The 16,960-nt window shown below is 42.1% G+C and overlaps 1 protein-coding gene and 1 long non-coding RNA gene across 4 annotated transcripts in view; one reads left to right on the top strand and one right to left on the bottom strand.

Annotated features, from left to right (window-relative positions):
• Nucleotides 1-16,960, top strand: part of LOC139165028 (excitatory amino acid transporter 1-like) — a 53,807-nt gene that overhangs the window by 16,777 nt on the left and 20,070 nt on the right. For 2 of the 3 annotated variants that reach the window (XM_070747897.1, XM_070747917.1), the window contains exons 2-3: nucleotides 3,137-3,241; nucleotides 7,845-8,106. In XM_070747897.1, coding sequence (XP_070603998.1) covers nucleotides 7,875-8,106 — 232 coding nt within the window. In that variant the 5' untranslated portion in view covers nucleotides 3,137-3,241; nucleotides 7,845-7,874. The remainder of the gene's footprint in view (nucleotides 1-3,136; nucleotides 3,242-7,844; nucleotides 8,107-16,960) is intronic. The other variant, XM_070747906.1, reaches the window with a different exon arrangement.
• Nucleotides 7,716-16,514, bottom strand: LOC139165038 (uncharacterized). Its single transcript, XR_011558733.1, has 3 exons — nucleotides 16,347-16,514; nucleotides 10,702-10,771; nucleotides 7,716-8,102 (listed from the first exon to the last, which is right to left on the bottom strand). It is a non-coding gene; the product is annotated as an uncharacterized lncRNA (long non-coding RNA).

Here is a 16,960-nt window from a genome sequence, read left to right on the forward strand (position 1 = left end):
CATTTGATGTGTATTACTGTTTTTTGTGAATAAAATAATAATAATAATAATAACAACAACAAATTAATAATAAAATAATAATAATAATAAAAATAAAAATTAAAGTATTCCTTGCAGATTTTAGTTGTTGCTGATTATATGGTTAAGTGAACATGTGAACAAATGAAAGCATTGTCTGCAATGGGCGCCAAACTATCATAAATTGTGGGGTACAGCAAATGGTCATAAATGTTGTTGGTTACCAAACATCGCTAATGCAAATACATGACTGTGGAGGAGGGGAGAATCCAGTCATTAAATTAGAACTTTAAATCTGGGTTGTAAATGTCACCCAGGTCATGTTGTTCCAAAAGTGCTTTTTTCAGGAGGCAACTGGGCTTCCTTGGTTTTGTTTTGTTTTTTGAAGACATTTTGCTTCTCATCCAAGAACCTGTTTGAAAGAGCGGTCAAAGAGGCCATTTATGTCAAAACTGAATAGCCCTCCTCTCAAAAGAGGCGGAGAGATATGACATAATCTATTTCCAGTCTACAAGAGAATCCTTTCAAAATTACCAAGAAGGCTCCGCACCCATTTGCATTACTCAGGTGACCCTGAGGTCATAGATAAGCCTCCAAGTGACCTCTGTGACTCTAAAACAGTGCAAATGGACAGCTGTCTACAAGGAATATAAATCTTTCCATTCCCCACTGTCCAGTTGAAGTTGAAGAAGCCTCTTAGATGAGAACCAAAACATCTTTTTTAAAAAACACAAGAAAATCAATTTGCTTCTTGAAAAAAAATGGCACCATCTGGGTTGGAAGTACCTTTCTTGACTCCATTGTAACTTTGAAAGGTTGCTAAGCATCCTCTTGTTTGTTGAGGACTAACTCTATATGGGTAAACATCAGGCTAACTCTGCCTACTGTTAGGCGTTCGATCCTGACTGGCTCAAGCTTCATTCAGCCTTCCGTTCTTCCCAGGTTGGTAAAATGAGGGCCCAGATTATTGGGGGCAATATGTTGACTCTGTCAACTGCTTAGAACAAGGATAGGCAAAGTTGGCTCTTTTATGACATGTGGACTTCAACTCCCAGAATTCCTGAGCTAGCATGATTGGGTCAGGAATTCTGGGAGTTGAAGTCCACAAGTCATAGAAGAGCCAACTTTGCCTACCCCTGGCTTAGAAAGTGCTGGAAAGCAGTACGAAGCCACCCTGAGTCTTCGGAGAAGGGCGGCATACTAGTCTAATTAATAATAATAATAATAATAATAATAATAATAATAATAATAATAATAATAATAATAATAATAATAATAATATTGCTCTATGATCGTTCTATCTGCATACACTCAACCGTGTGGACAGTCAGCCAGGAATACCTGTGAGTTTCTCTGAGCTATTAGAATGAAAATGTCAAGATGGGAGGCATTTTTCTTTGTGTCCTTTTAAATCAGTGGTTCTGAATTATTTTCTGTTAGCCCCCCCACCCCTCCGGAGAAGAAGTAAACATTTCGCGCGCCCCCAAAGTCTCCGCTGGACCGATTGTTTGCAATATTCGGCACATTTTCGCTGAAAAAACTCAAGTTGGCTTATCAGCATGATTGGGGTGTAATGTGTTTTAAGTCAGTGTTTTTCAACCAGTGTGCCGTGGCACACTAGTGTGCCGCGAGACATGGTCAGGTGTGCCGCGAAGCTCAGAGAGAGAAAGAAAACAAGAGAGAGAGAAAGAAAGAGAGAGAGAGAGAGAAAGAGAAAGAAAGAAAGCAAGAGAGAGAGAAAGAGAGAGAAAGAAAGCAAGAGAGAGAGAGAGAGAAAGCAAGAGAGAGAAAGCAAGAGAGAAAGAGAACAAGAGAGAGAAAGAGAACAAGAGAAAGAAAGAGAGAGAAAGAGAGGGAAGGTGGGAGAGAGAAAGACATAGAGGGATGTAGGGAGAAAGAGAGCAAAAGAGAGAGGAAGGAAGAGAGAGAAAGAAAGGATGGAGAGAGAGAGAAAAAAGAAGAAGGGAGAGAAAGAGGGAGGGAGAGAGAAATAGAGCGAAAGGGAGGAAGAGAGAGAGAAAAAATTTGTCCAAACTTTTTTTAGCCACCCCCCCACCCCATTCAATGTGCCCCAGGGTTTTGTAAATGTAAAAAATGTGCCGTGGCTCAAAAAAGGTTGAAAATCACTGTTTTAAGTGACGACTTAATTTATTTGGCTTTATGGTGTCCGCTGCCAACATTTTTAGACAGTAAAAATACTGGTCTTTCCTTGTCTTCCACCGTAGTCACAATGAAGCCAAACACTACATACGCTTCGTCATATTTCCTCGTCTTAGCTTTTGGGAGACTTCTGTTTGTCTCATTATCTCCATCTCTTTCCTACTTTCTTTTAATCTGTTAAATATTTTTCCATGGTGTCTCCTAAGGGTTTGTCATCTGCACTCCCTATCTCCTGCTCTGTGCTGTGTGCTATTGTTCGGTCCAAAAAAAAATCTACTCCCTGGGTCCTCACTTTACCCACCTCGGAAGGATGGAAGGCTGAGTCAACCTTGAGCCGGTGGTGAGATTTGAACTGGTGAATTACAGTCAGCAGTTGGCAGAAGCAGGCTCTTATGGTGAAGTTGTTGAGCAGCTTTCAAAAAGAGACTAGATCAGTGATGGCGAACCTATGGTACGGGTGCCACAGGTGGCACATGGAGCCATATCTGCTGGCATGCGAGCCGTTGCCCTAGCTCAGCTCCAACGTGCATGTGTGTGCTGGCCAGCTGATTTTTGGCTTGCACAGAGGCTCTGGGATGGCGTTTTTGGCATCCAGAAAGCTTCCAGGGGGATGAAGGAGGACATTTTTACCTCCCCCTGGCTTTGGGGTGGGCGAAACATCACCCTACTGGGCCCACCAGAAGTTGGGAAACATACCATTTCCAGCCTCCAGAGGGTCTCCGGGGGGCAGGGGGAGCTGTTTTTGCCCTCCCCAGCCATTGAATTATGAGTGTGGGCACTCACACATGCACAATAGCATATATACACGCTCTTTCGGCACCCAAAAAGGTTGGCCATCACTTGACAAGATGCTCCAAATCCCAAACCACTAAAGACTCCTCCTCTATCTCCACCTCCTCCTCTCCACCTTCCAACAGACTCCTCTGACTTCACTTCTTTTTTTCTTCTCTTTTGCCAGAAGATTTCCAGGCAGGGAAGAAAGAGCACGGTGGACGACTGACTCCCAGCCCAGGAAGAAGACTGCCTCACAGCAGAAGCCCTCCAGCTTTTCCTGCTGCTCCAGGTGGGAAGGGAGTTCGAATCCTGGGTGTGTGGGTGGGGGAATGATCTCTCTGATCCCTCTGGCGAAGAATGAGTTCTCATTACATTTCCAGAGGTGTATTTTTTAGTTGGTGGGACAGGATAAACCTGGTGGAACTGTTTACCCGTTGGCAAACATAAAAATTTCCAGGCTGCTTTTTAAAAAATACCCAGGCTCTTTGATATCTCTGCTTGACTTTTGACGGGGTCCTTGAATGCCCTCGGCTTCTCCCCTCCCTTTCCCTGTTCCTCTTTTTTCCTCTTCTGTAAATTGGGCCTTTGACTCCTTTAACAAAAGGGGGTTGGTAAGTAAGAAATGAGCGATTAACTTTTCTTGGGAGACCAAACTTTCTGAACTTGGATAAAACAACAATGCTAGGAATCTGGAGAAAATATAAAAAAGTAACAAAGGAGAGAGGAGACTTTTAAACTACCTGCATTTATTTACAAATCTGGCATTTGAATAAAGGTAGTTGTTTATGCAGAGTTGTTAATGAGTAGAAGGGGAAGTGTCTATAGTAATCTATAATTTGACAAAGAAACATCAGCAGGTGAATGGGAAGGATTGTAGAGGCTAGACCATATAGAATAATGTGCTTTCTCCCTCCCGCTTACATGTTTCTTGGGTCTATCTGCAATAGAGTGCCCTTCCCCAGCCAGGCACCATCCTGGCATGCTGGCACTGCCACTCACAAAAGTCCCAAGCTAAAATGACTAAGAAACACTTGGAAGCTGCAGCCTCAATGGTGCAGAAAGGATGACCATGGTCTGTCCTATATCCTTAGGTCCTTAACTGAGCCACTGATGTGCTTTTACTAATAGAAATGCTGCTTTTTACTGTTGTGGTTCCTCTTAAAAACCAAACTGTTAGTAGATTGGAGGTTGTCCTTAAGAGAGGACTCGAAACATCCTTGTCTTGCTCAAGCTGATTAGATTTGTATGTCTTGCATGAATTTGACTGTTGGTTTTTTAATAATAGTTTTTGTGATCCATTAGGCTCCCACGGGACATGTATTTGCTAAGAATATAGATAGAAATATCAAGCAAAAGTATATGCTGATTTTGTTCATAAGGCAGGAGGAAATCCAACAGGTTCTGATAGATTCTGGAGAACCGGTAGCAGAAATTTTGAGAACCGGGAAATACCACCTTTGGCTGGCCCCAGAGTGGGGTGGGAATGGAGATTTTGCAATATCCTTCCCCTGCCATGCCCACCAATCCTCACCACGCCCACCAAGCGCCATCACAGAACCGGTAGTAAAAAAAAAATGGATTTCACCACTGACTTTAAGGCATTTAATTTATTATGTGTATCAGTTGCTGAGTATATTGTGCCATTTCTTTGGTTTCTAAGGATGGTGATAGTATCTGAAAAACAAGCAGGTTCATAAACATAGATTGTAATCGTTTGTGACTTTGCTTCATAAAATAAAATTCAATAGCAAAACCAAGGAAAACCTTTCAAAAAATAAATGACAAATGTGAGTTTTGGAAAAAATACCGGTAAATACTTTCTAAACTAAAAGGCTGTCATTCATTGGTTAGTGTATACTGCTCACAAAAATAAAGGGAACACTCAAATAACACATCCTAGATCTGGATGAATGAAATATTATCATTGAATGCTTTGTTCTGTACAAAGTTGAATGTGCACAACAGCATGTGAAATTGATTGTCAATCAGTGTTGCTTCCTAGGTGGACAGTTTGATTTTACAGAAGTTTGATTTATTTGGAGTTATATTGTATTGTGTAAGTGTTCCCTTTATTTTTTTGAGCAGTGTATTTATAAACCATGCTTGAAAGTTTATAGCCTGTTGTATGAATCCAAACAATTGGATTTATTCATTAAATCAAGATTGAATAATCTATAGCAGGTGTCCCCAAACCTGGCAACTTTAAGACTTGTGGACTTCAACTCCCAGAGTTCTCCAGCCAGCTATGCTGGCTGGAGAATTCTGGGAGTTGAAGTCCACAAGTCTTAAAGTTGCCAAGTTTGAAGACCTCTGAACTATAGCTTAATGTGATCTGGGAATCTAATCAATATGCAATAGATTGAAAAGAAAGCAGGCAATTGGTCGCTCAGAGACCTTTTTGCTGGTGGATTAGTTGGTTTATACCTAAGTAGGTAGATAGTTCATTGTTGATGCTTTGAGATGAGGCATCAACTCGGACAGCAACAATAGCTGAAAGATGGAGGAATCTGGGAGCCACCTACAATTTCTTCTGGGAAGGTTTGTTTCTAGATCCTGAAGTTCTCTTTTCTCTGGTGGTGCAACCTCCAAAACATGTGCCCCCCACTGGCATCTCTCAAACGTCCTGATTGTCATTTTTTGGTGTTTCAGGTGAGTGGGGAGGTTGGGAGCTCTTGGATAATTAGCCAGATGCTCAAGGGCTTGGCAGGGCAACCAGAAGTGGGAAAAAGCCAGATGGTTGACTTTCCAGTCCTAACCTGCCTTTTGATGCTCAGTTGTGGCCAAGAGGTATTTGGTACCACCTGGGGCGGCCGGGAGTTGTGGTTTGAGAATATTCCATATTCCTGCTAAATTATGGAAAATGCCTGTTGCTCTTCTGTTTCTGCAGAAGGTCCCCGATGAATCCTAGCAGCTCCAGTAAAACAGTAATGGGAAGGATTTTTGGGGTCATTTACGGAAGTCAGAATAAATAGCATTGAGCTCAGGTGGATCAGGAGAGAGGCAGTGTCAGTCCAAAGCCATTGTGTGGATTCAGAGACTTTGGCCTGCCATAGTAGTTTAGCATTAGGGCCCTTGGGAGGGGTAGCGAGTGAGAGGGAAAGTTACTAGACACAACAAATTCCTTTCTTGGAGCCAAGGTCATCTTTTGTTCTGCAACAACTGAAGAAAAGAGAAAGTTGGTGTAATCCCTGCCCCGGACTGGGTCTCGTGATAGACTGGTGGGTGTGGGGGATGTAGGATGAATCTTAACCTGGGTAGGAACTGAGAAGATGTTAGTATCGGAATGAAGATGGCGTGACCAATATGAGTCTCTGTTAATAAATCAAACCTTGAGAGAATTGGACTGCAACTTGATTTATTTCTCAGATGCTATTTGGGGCACTGACAGGCAGATTCATTGAAATGAAACAATCAAGTTGACTTACTCAAAAAGGATTCCTACGATCCTTCGCTGGGATGAAATGATATGTGTAAGGAGGGAAGTCATATAGCAGTGATGGCGAACCCATGGCACGTGTTTCACAGGTGGCACATGGAGCCATATTGGAGAACATGCGAGGCGTTGCCCTATGTCAGCTTCAGCATGGTTGCGCGCGCTAGCAAGCTGATTTTCGGCCTTGGGGAAGACCGTTTTGCCCTCTGGGGGCTTTAGGGAAACTTCTCTGAAACCCTGGAGTGCAAAAAACAGCACAACAGGCAAACCGGAAGTCTGTTTTCCCGAACCTCTGGTTTGCCCGTTGGGACATTTTTTCACCGTCCCAGGCTTCAGTGAGGCCTGTGCACATGCGAGGGATGGGGGGGATTGTGCACATGTGTAGAAGCAGCGCAGGGGGTCACGCATGCATGGGGTGGAGGGAATGGGCATGTGCGCATGCGCCAGCACACATACACACACCCTTTTGGCACACAAACCAAAAAAGGTTTGCCATCACTGTCATGTAGGCTAATCCTTTGCTGTCAACGGACAACCAATAGGAAAATAGCTCTTCGTTGCTAGGTAAATTTCAAGTGTGGAGATACGGCAGCTCCGAAATGGCAGAAGAGCAGATTCTGCTTGAAATTTAGGAAAAATCTTCCTTGTAGCTTGACAAGGTGGGGAGCCTCCCTTCCCTGCATGTTGTTTGAGCAGGGGCTGGCTGACATTTTCTGAGGATGCTTTAAAATACTAAAAGGCAGCAATTTAAGAAATACTTAAAAAGGCTAACAGGAATGATATTCTAAAACCCAATTCCTCAGAGAGGGGTGGCATATACAGTAGTCCCTCGCTATACCGCGCTTCACCTACTGCGGCTTCACTTCATTGCGGGTTTTCAAGAAATATTAATGAGAAAAATCATTCGCGTATCTTCGCTGGTTCGCGGGTTTCTGAGGAAGTCGATCTGCAGATTTAAACAGCCCGCCAAACTCGATCGGCAGCTTTTTCAAAAAAAATACAGTACTGTATATCTAAAATTGTAAATACTGTATTTAAATACTGTATCTAAAATAAATACTGTGTGGGAAGGGTTTATAAACACTTAAAACAATGAAAACTTACCAAACAATTACAATATAAATACTTAAATAAGTACTATCAGTCGATAAATTCCCCATCGTGGATTTCACCTATTGCGGCCAGGTCTGGAACGTAACACCAGCGATAGGTGAGGGACTACTGTATATCCAAATCATTAATTAATTAAAAGACCAATTATCCACAATTCATATCAACATACACTCATTGATTGAAACGTAGGCCGGGGCAGGTGTTAAGAAATTCAGTTGCTTCAAGCCTGTTGGCAGACGTACGTTTTTAATGCTTTACGGAAGGTATTTTAAGGCTTTTATGGAAGGTATATTTCCCAGCCTCTTAAATCCTCTCTTTCTCTCTCTCTCTGCTTTTCCCTGTGCAGCTTCTTGGGGCTCCTGTCCTGACCATCTGGATGTTGAGTCCCATTATGGGAGAGCATCAGACCCACGTCAACAGCCTCTTCCTGAATGAGGAGACATCTAAGCCGCTTGAATCGGGGGGACGGGTGCATCGCTTCCGTCGTTCCCTGGAGAAGCGGGTATCACACGCCCGGAAGCAAATGTACAACATCACTCGAGAGAGCGTCAAGGGCTTCTTCCAGAGAAATGCTTTTGTGCTGCTCACCATCTTGGCCGTCCTGCTGGGTATGGAGAGAAAGGGCCTTTAAGAGATCAAGGCGTGGGGAGGCCAGGGTGGGCAGGAAGGGTGTGAGAAGATGAGGAGTAAACTGTAGTACCCCTGCGCAACGGAAAATGTGGAACTAATATTCCAGAGATGTGAGCAGTACTCCAAATAACCAGACCACATACATTAAATGCATAAATAATATTTACATTAGACAAATATCATAGTCAGCAACAGTCCTATTCATTCACAAATACAGCAATTTATATTTTCAATACAGATACAATTCAAGCCTCAATCAATACATATACAGTGGTGCCTCTACTTACAAACTTAATTTGTTCCTTGACCAAGTTCTTAAGTAGAAATGTTTGTAAGAAGAAGCAATTTCCCCCCTAGGAATCAATGTAAAAGCAAATAATGCGTGTGATTGAGGAAACCACAGGAAGGGGGGAGGCCTTGTTCCCTCCCTGGAGATTCCTAGAGAGGCCCCACGGAGGCTTCTCCCCATCTTTTCCGGGCCTGTTTCCTCCCAGAAGATTCCTAGAGAGGTCCCATGGAGGCTTTTCCCTGCCTTTTCCGGTTACAGTTTCAGAGGCTCGGGTTTGTAAGTGGAAAATGGTTCATGAGAAGAGGCAAAAAAAGTTCATAAGTAGAGGTGTTCTTAGGTAGAGATACCACTGCACAGACTAACATTAGAACACATATAGTAGTCCTTACAATAGAATAGTCATATAGACAAACCAGCAAACAATCAGAGAGATATCAGGTAAAGTCTCAAAACTGGATTACAAGAAAGAAAGAAATTGCTGACTCCCTCTTATAGCTAACTGCAACACTAGCTCTTAAAGCAATAGTGTGCCAATTCATTGATTGGCATTTGCTATCTTAGGTTATATATTGTAAAACCCAACTAGTTATACACACAGTACTAAGAAAGGGATCTTGAGCCATTGAACTGTGCACCTCTTGGGTCTATGCAGAGGTCCAGGTGAAATTGTATCTTACCCCACCTTTAAGTGAGAAATATCAACGTCCTGCTTTCAGTATTTCCATGAATTCTTTTTTAATTTGAATGATGTTTTAGAAAAATCAGTTAAAAAAATTGTACGGTAGATGCATTTTTTTTGAAGTGGTGCATGGAATTGAATAGTAACTACTTAAAAGAGATGGTTTTTGTATCGGTTAGGAACAGAAAGGGTTTGTTTGAAAATTGCCAGCTGGATCCTCTCCTGTGAGAGGCTTTTTTTCCACCCGATGTTTTTTTTTTTTTCTCCCTCTCAGTTTTGCTTTCACAAGGTCCCTTTTATCTACTCAATCTAATTTAGCGTTTCCCGACTTTAGTGTGACTTTAAGCTGCGTGGATTTCATCTCCCAGAATTCTTCAGCCAGCATGCTGGGTGGCTGAGAAATTCTGGCAGTCGAAGTCCACAGAATTTAAAGTTGCCAAGATTGAGAAGACCGGATCAAATTATTTTTCTGATACATGCAAAAATATTTTTTAGGTAAATTGGAAGGCGTTTGTCCCTCACTGGAAAACCCTTTGTCATATCTTCTGTGCTGAATTGTTGCCATTCTTTGCTGGTCTGAGAACTGAAATTAAAATATTTATTTACTTATTTATTATTTATTAATTAGACTTCTATGCCACCCTTCTCATATTCAGGGCGGCTCACAACAAGAGAAATACAAAACATCCAGAAATCTAAATCTAAAAAAAATTCCTAAAACCCCAATTTCTTAAAACCAGTCACTCACGTTCACCCAATTATACATATAAATTTGTTCATCAGCCAGGGGTCGATGTAAAACTTAATGGCCCCAGGCCTGTCGGCAGAGATGGGTCTTCAAACCCTTGAAAAAGACGGGGAGGATGGGGGCAGTATGAATCTCTGAAGGAGTTGATTCCAGAGCCGGGGCCACCACAGAGAAGACTCTTCCCCTAGGCCCTGCCAGGCGACATTGTCTAGCTGACGGGACCTGGAGAAGGCCAACTCTGTGGGACCTGACTGGCCACTGCGATAGATGAGGCAACTCTACCAATTCTTGCTCTTGAAAAGCAAGGTTAATGAACGTTTGTTCAAAAATAATCTCTTTTCTGGAGGTGTTTCCACTGTTTTCATAACCCCTGGTCCCTGCCTTTGCTGGGTTGGCATCTTTGCTAGGTTGGCATTTCACCAGCTTTACATGAGTGATTGTCTCCTGTAATTGGGATGTTAATGAGAATTCGTTAAAAGGGTAAGCACTTCATGAGAGTTGTTGTCACTCTTTTCATAACAGCTAGAGAGATCCTTCCCTTGTGGACTTGGTGATTGGCTGGGCTGGCATCTGACAGTTTAGATAAGCGATTATCTCCTAAAACAGGATCTGGCTCCAGGATTTGTCCTAGTTTGCTTTTGTTTCCAACTTGTATTGAGTTGTAGCCAGTTGTATTACAGCTGAGGAAGTAGGAGCAGCAAAACTGGGAATTAGCCCTTAGGCTGCCCAACTTACTAACACAATCCTGTGGAGGTTTGGAAGTTGATTAACAGCGCACACAGTTGGGGGAAAGCCATCTGTTTTTCGAAAAAAACATAAGAAAGAGCCCCAAGAGATTAAGTAAATTAAATACTTACCAGTCAGTTCAGTCTGAGGTGGATGGAATGTTGTTTGAAACCAGGCCAACAATTCTGTGCTTTCAGATTTCTAAATTAAAAGGAAAAAAAAGAAAGAAAAGCTCTTAAAAGTAAAAGCAGCTGGAAGTGATCAAATTAAACCTTCCTTCCTTCCTTCCTTCCTTCCTTCCTTCCTTCCTTCCTTCCCCTATCCTTCCTTCCTTTCCTTTCCTTCCTTCCTTCATTTTCTTTTTTTCCTCATGGGATATAAAGTGTTACAATTTGCTTATTAGTCTTTCTTCAATGTTATTAAATGCTGTGCATTGTACACAGCAGTGTTGTAGACAAAGAGGATGTGGAACTAATTGAAATAGTGAAGAATGGACAAGAATTTAGTTCAGGAATCCTAAATCTCATGCATTCCAGATATGCTGGGAATGTGCAGCTCCATTTTAATTGGAAGTGAGAGTTATTTCCCCAAAGAGGGGAGGGCAACCCAGTTTACAGACATGTTTTGGATTGCTTACAGACATGATTACGGGAATCGCGACCTGGGTCATATATTAATGTAGTCTGTTTGGCTTGTGCAGTAAACCGTGCAAATCCAACCACTCTGATTTATCTGGCATCCGTGGTTAAACAAGTCCCTGAGTTCAGGGCCATGCTATGCATGCTGCTTTTTAAAATGCTTTTATATAAAGATAGGGGGAGGGGGGAAACTTGGAATTTTCATAGAAACATAGAAGATTGACGGCAGAAAAAGACCTCATGGTCCATCTAGTCTGCCCTTATATTATTTCCTGTATTTTATCTTAGAATGGTTATTTTATTTATTTATTTATTTATTATTTAGATTTGTATGCCGCCCCTCTCCGAAGACTCGGTTATATGTTTATCCAAAGCATGTTTAAATTCAGTTACTGTGGATTTACCAACCTTGTCTGCTGGAAGTTTGTTCCAAGCATCTACTACTCTTTCAGTAAAATAATATTTTCTCACGTTGCTTCTGATCTTTCCCCCAACTAACTTCAGATTGTGACCCCTTGTTCTTGTGTTCACTTTACTATTAAAAACACTTCCCTCCTGAACTTTATTTAACCCTTTAACATATTTAAATGTTTCGATCATGTCCCCCCTTTCCCTCTGTCCTCCAGACTATACAGATTCAGTTCATGAAGTCTTTCCTGATAAGTTTTATGCTTAAGAACTTCCAACATTTTTGTAGTCCGTCTTTGGACCCGTTCAATTTTATCAATGCACAGAAACAAAATCTTGCTGGGACATGCGTGCGCGCACGCCAGAGATCTGAAGCTGCGCATGTAGCTCTAGTTTTACTACCGTTGTAGTGTCTTCATCCGTAGCGGTAGGAACCCCCTACTGGGATGTCCATAAAAGAACTCAAAATAAGACTGAGTAATATTTGATATTTGTTGAGGCCAATTCCTACAACCAAAAGTGACAAACAGGGAAATATCCATTTTCAGTTCCTGGAATTGAAGAGGAACTCTTCCTCAATTCAGTTGAGGAATCATCCTCAACAAATATCAAATATTACTCAGCCTTATTTTATTTATTTATTTATTTATCTACCTATCTATCTATCTATCTATCTATCTATCTATCTATCTATCTATCTATCTATCTATCTATCTATCTATCCCCCATTAGTTGGGGGAAAGATCAAAAGCAATATGAGAAAATATTATTTTACTGAAAGAGTAGTAGATCCTTGGAACAAACTTCCAGCAGATGTGGTAGATAAATCCACAGTAACTGAATTTAAACATGCCTGGGATAAACATATATCCATCCTAAGATAAAATACAGAAAATAGTATAAGGGCAGACTAGATGGACCATGAGGTCTTTTTCTGCCGTCAGACTTCTATGTTTCTATCTATCTATCTATCTATCTATCTATCTATCTATCTATCTATCTATCTATCTATCTATCTATTATTTGGATTTGTATGCCGCCCCTCTCCGAGGACTCGGGGGGGGTCACAGCAGAGAAAACAAATCATAAATAATCCGAGCAAGTTTAAAACATTTAAGATTTAAAAGAAAACCCCATATACTAACAGACACACTCACAAGCATACCATACACAATTTAAACATGCCCAGGGGGAGATGTCTTAATTCCCCCATGCCTGACGGCAAAGGTGGTTTTTAAGGAGTTTACGGAAGGCAGGAAGAGTAGGGGCAGTTCTAATCTCCGGAGGGAGTTGGTTCCAGAGAGCCGGTGCTGCCACAGAGAAGGCTCTTCCCCTGGGGCCCGCCAACCGACACTGTTTAGTTGACGGGACCCGGAGAAGGCCCACTCTGTGGGACCTAATCGGTCGCTGGGATTCGTGCGGCAGGAGGCGGTCTCGGAGGTATTCTGGTCCGATGCCATGAAGGGCTTTAAAGGTCATAACCAACACTTTGAATTGTGACCGGAAATTGATCGGCAGCCAATGCAGACTGCGGAGTGATGGTGAAACATGGGCATACCTAGGTAAGCCCATGACTGCTCTCGCAGCTGCACTCTGCACGATCTGAAGTTTCCGAACCCTTTTCAGAGGTAGCCCCATGTAGTGAGCATTACAGTAGTCGAACCTCGAGGTGATGAGGGCATGAGTGACTGTGAGCAATGAGTCCTGGTCCAGATAGGGCCGCAACTGATGCACCAGGCGAACCTGGGCAAACGCCCCCCTCGCCACAGCTGAGAAATGGTTTTCTAATGTGAGCTGTGGATCGAGGAGGACGCCCAAGTTGCGGACCCTCTCTGAGGGGGGCAATGATTCCCCCCCCAGGGTGATGGACGGACAGATGGGATTGTCCTTGGGAGGCAAAACCCACAGCCACTCAGTCTTATCTGGGTTGAGCTTGAGTCTGTTGACACCCATCCAGGCCCCAACAGCCTCCAGGCACCGGCACATCACTTCCACCGCTTCGTTGACTGGGCATGGGGTGGAGATGTAAAGCTGGGTATCATCGGCGTATTGATGATACCTCACCCCATGTCCTTGGATGATCTCACCCAGTGGTTTCATGTAGATGTTGAATAGCAGGGGGGAGAGGACCGACCCCTGAGGCACCCCACAAGGGAGAGACCTCGGAGCCGACCTCTGACCCCCCACTAACACCGACTGCGACTGCGATTTTGAGTTCTTTCATTTACTGATGGGCAGGGGTGTGTCCCTACCGATGTGGTCAGGGTGGGTGCTCCGGTAGCAGCCCGCTGATGATGCAACTTAGGTGTGACGGCTCCAGTGCCGTCATTCCTGGTCCATGCGCGCTGCCATCTGTTTTTGGTAATTTTCAGCTTGAAATGTCCTTCTACCGATTAATGTCCGGTCACAATTCAAGGTGTTGATTATCACTTATAAAGCCCTACATAGCTTAGGGCCTGACGTTTTACGGGACCATGTCCTGCCACATACTTCCCAGAGGCCCATTAGATCACAAAGAATCGGCCTTCTCCGGGTCCCGTTGACTAAAAAATGTAGGTTGGCGAGACCGCAAGGCAGGGCCTTTTCTGTTGCCGCCCCGGCTCTATGGAACCAACTCTACCCCCACCCCCCCCGATGTTCGCACTGCTCCCACTCTACTGGCCTTTCAAAAAGCTGTTAAGATCTGACTTTGCTGATAGTCCTGTGGCCCGTAAATCTAAACATCTGACACGCCCGAATTATGCTTGACTGGTATGTATGTTGTTGGATTTAGGGATTTTTCTATGGGGTTATTTTAGTTGAGGTTTTATAATTATTGTTAATATTTGACTTCTTTTTATTATTGTACTACTGTATTGTTTTTATTGTTGTAAGCCGCACTGAGTCCTGCGGGATTTGGTGGCATAGAAGTCAAATAAATGAAATTAGATTAAATTAAATTAAATTAAATTAAATTCTGTGCATGTGTGGAAGTAGAATCAGCGCTTTTTTCCTGGTTTGGATGGCTTCTCAGCTGTGTGTTGACTTGAAATGTCCTGCGCATGATTGGAAGTAGAGTCTCAAAGTACGTGTTCAAAGTGTGATGTGCGCTGGTAGCAAAAGGTAAGTAGAACCCACCCCTGTTGATGGGGTCATAAAAAGCATGTTCTGTTGTAATCTTCATTTGGTTAATAATCACCTCGAGGCTCGACTACTGTAACGCTCTCTACATGGGGCTACCTTTGAAAAGTGTTCGGAAACTTCAGATCGTGCAGAATGCAGCTGCGAGAGCAATCATGGGCTTTCCCAAATATGCCCATGTTACACCAACACTCCACAGTCTGCTTTGGTTGCCGATCAGTTTCCGGTCACTATTCAAAGTGTTGGTTATGACCTATAAAGCCCTTCATGGCACCGGACCAGATTATCTCAGGGACCGCCTTCTGCTGCATGAATCCCAGCGACCAGTTAGGTCCCACAGAGTGGGTCTTCTCCGGGTCCCGTCAACTAAACAATGTCGTTTGGCGGGACCCAGGGAAGAGCCTTCTCTGTGGCGGCCCCGGCCCTCTGGAACCAACTCCCCCCAGAGATTAGAATTGCCCCCACCCTCCTTGCCTTTCGTAACCTACTTAAAACCCACCTCTGCCGCCAGGCATGGGGGAATTGAGATACCCTTTCCCCCTGGGCCTTTACAATTTTATACATGGTATGTCTGTATGTATGTTTGGTTTTTTATTATAATGGGTTTTAATTGTTTTTAGTATTGGATTATTGTTATACGCTGTCTTATTATTGCTGTTAGCCGCCCCGAGTCAATCAATCAATTAATAAAAATAAATAAATAAATAAATAAATTACATAAAATAAATTTTATTTATATATATATATATATATATATATATATATATATATATATATATATATTTATATATATTTGTTTTCGTAATATATATATATATATACACCGTATATACTCGAGTATAAGCCGAGGCAATTTTTGCCACAAAAACTGGGAAAACGTATTGACCCGAGTATAAGCCGAGGTTAGAAAATGCAGTGGCTACTGGTAACTTATAAAAATGGAAAACAATAAAATTACATTAATTGAGACATGTTTTAGAATATTTATTTTAAAGAAAACCAGTAAACTAGCTCTGTAAATTTAAAAGAGGATAAACAAATTAACAATATTAACAATAAATTAAAAAGTAAAAAAAGTAGCTCGATCAGGAACAAAGCTAAAACCTAAGAGTTAAAATCCTTCAAAACTGGATTCCTTCTCATCATTAATTGGATTTACATTATTGTTCTGTTTTTATATATGCTGTGAGCCACCCTGAGTCCTTGGAGAGGGATTGCATACAAATCCAATTAAATAAATAAACAAACAAACAAACAAACAAAAAGAAAAATAGATAGATAGAAATAGATACAGATAGATAGATAGATGATAGATAGATAGATAGATAGATACAGATAGATATAGATAGAAAGATAGATAGACAGACAGACAGATAGAAAAATAGATAGATAGATAGATAGAAATAGATACAGATAGATAGATAGATAGATAGATAGATAGATAGATAGAAAAATAGTTAGATAGAAAAATAGATAGATAGAAAGATAGACAGATAGAAAAAGAATTCCTGTCTAGCTCTGCCTCATAACACATTATTAGATCCTATCCAAGCAAGGACAGCAACTACCACAAAATACCAATGCAGAGAGAGCAAGGAATAGTTACTCACCATTGCTTTTTTCCCCTCTCGGTTGGAGCAAATGGCTGCCTCTGCTTGAGCTAGGGAGAGGAACTACGGCGTGCGAGAGGGGACAAAAGCTGGTGCCTCCTCGCTCTGGCTCAAGCAATGGCGCCCTCATGTGGTGACTTTGTCAATGACCCGAGTATAAGCCGAGGCTGTGTTTTTCAGCCCATTTTTTGGGCTGAAAAACTCGGCTTATACTCGAGTATATACGGTATATATATTTGTTTTCGTAAATTTTCACGGGTATATGTATGTAGATTGTTCTGAGTTCGGGTTTTGCCCTGTGTAATATTTTGCATGTCTATGCGACGTTTCGGTGAAATCACATTCACCATCATCAGACTGAAGTTCCAAGCTTCGTGCTGTTGTAAAATGGCAAAAATTACAAATGGCAAAAATGTTTTGCCTCTAGGTCCAACCCAGGACCATTTCAAGGGAGTTAATTTATTTATAGCCGACAACTATATTCTGTATGTGTCAAATGTTTTTTTTAGATGGAATTTTAAAATTAAGGGAGACTAGGATGGTCCCAAGGGTGTGGCTAGCTGATGAGGCCAGAACAAGGCCGAAATGGGACCATCCTAGTCTCCCTTAATTTA

This window comes from Erythrolamprus reginae, chromosome 1 (assembly GCF_031021105.1).
Source record: "Erythrolamprus reginae isolate rEryReg1 chromosome 1, rEryReg1.hap1, whole genome shotgun sequence".
Classification (NCBI taxonomy): domain Eukaryota; kingdom Metazoa; phylum Chordata; class Lepidosauria; order Squamata; family Dipsadidae; genus Erythrolamprus; species Erythrolamprus reginae.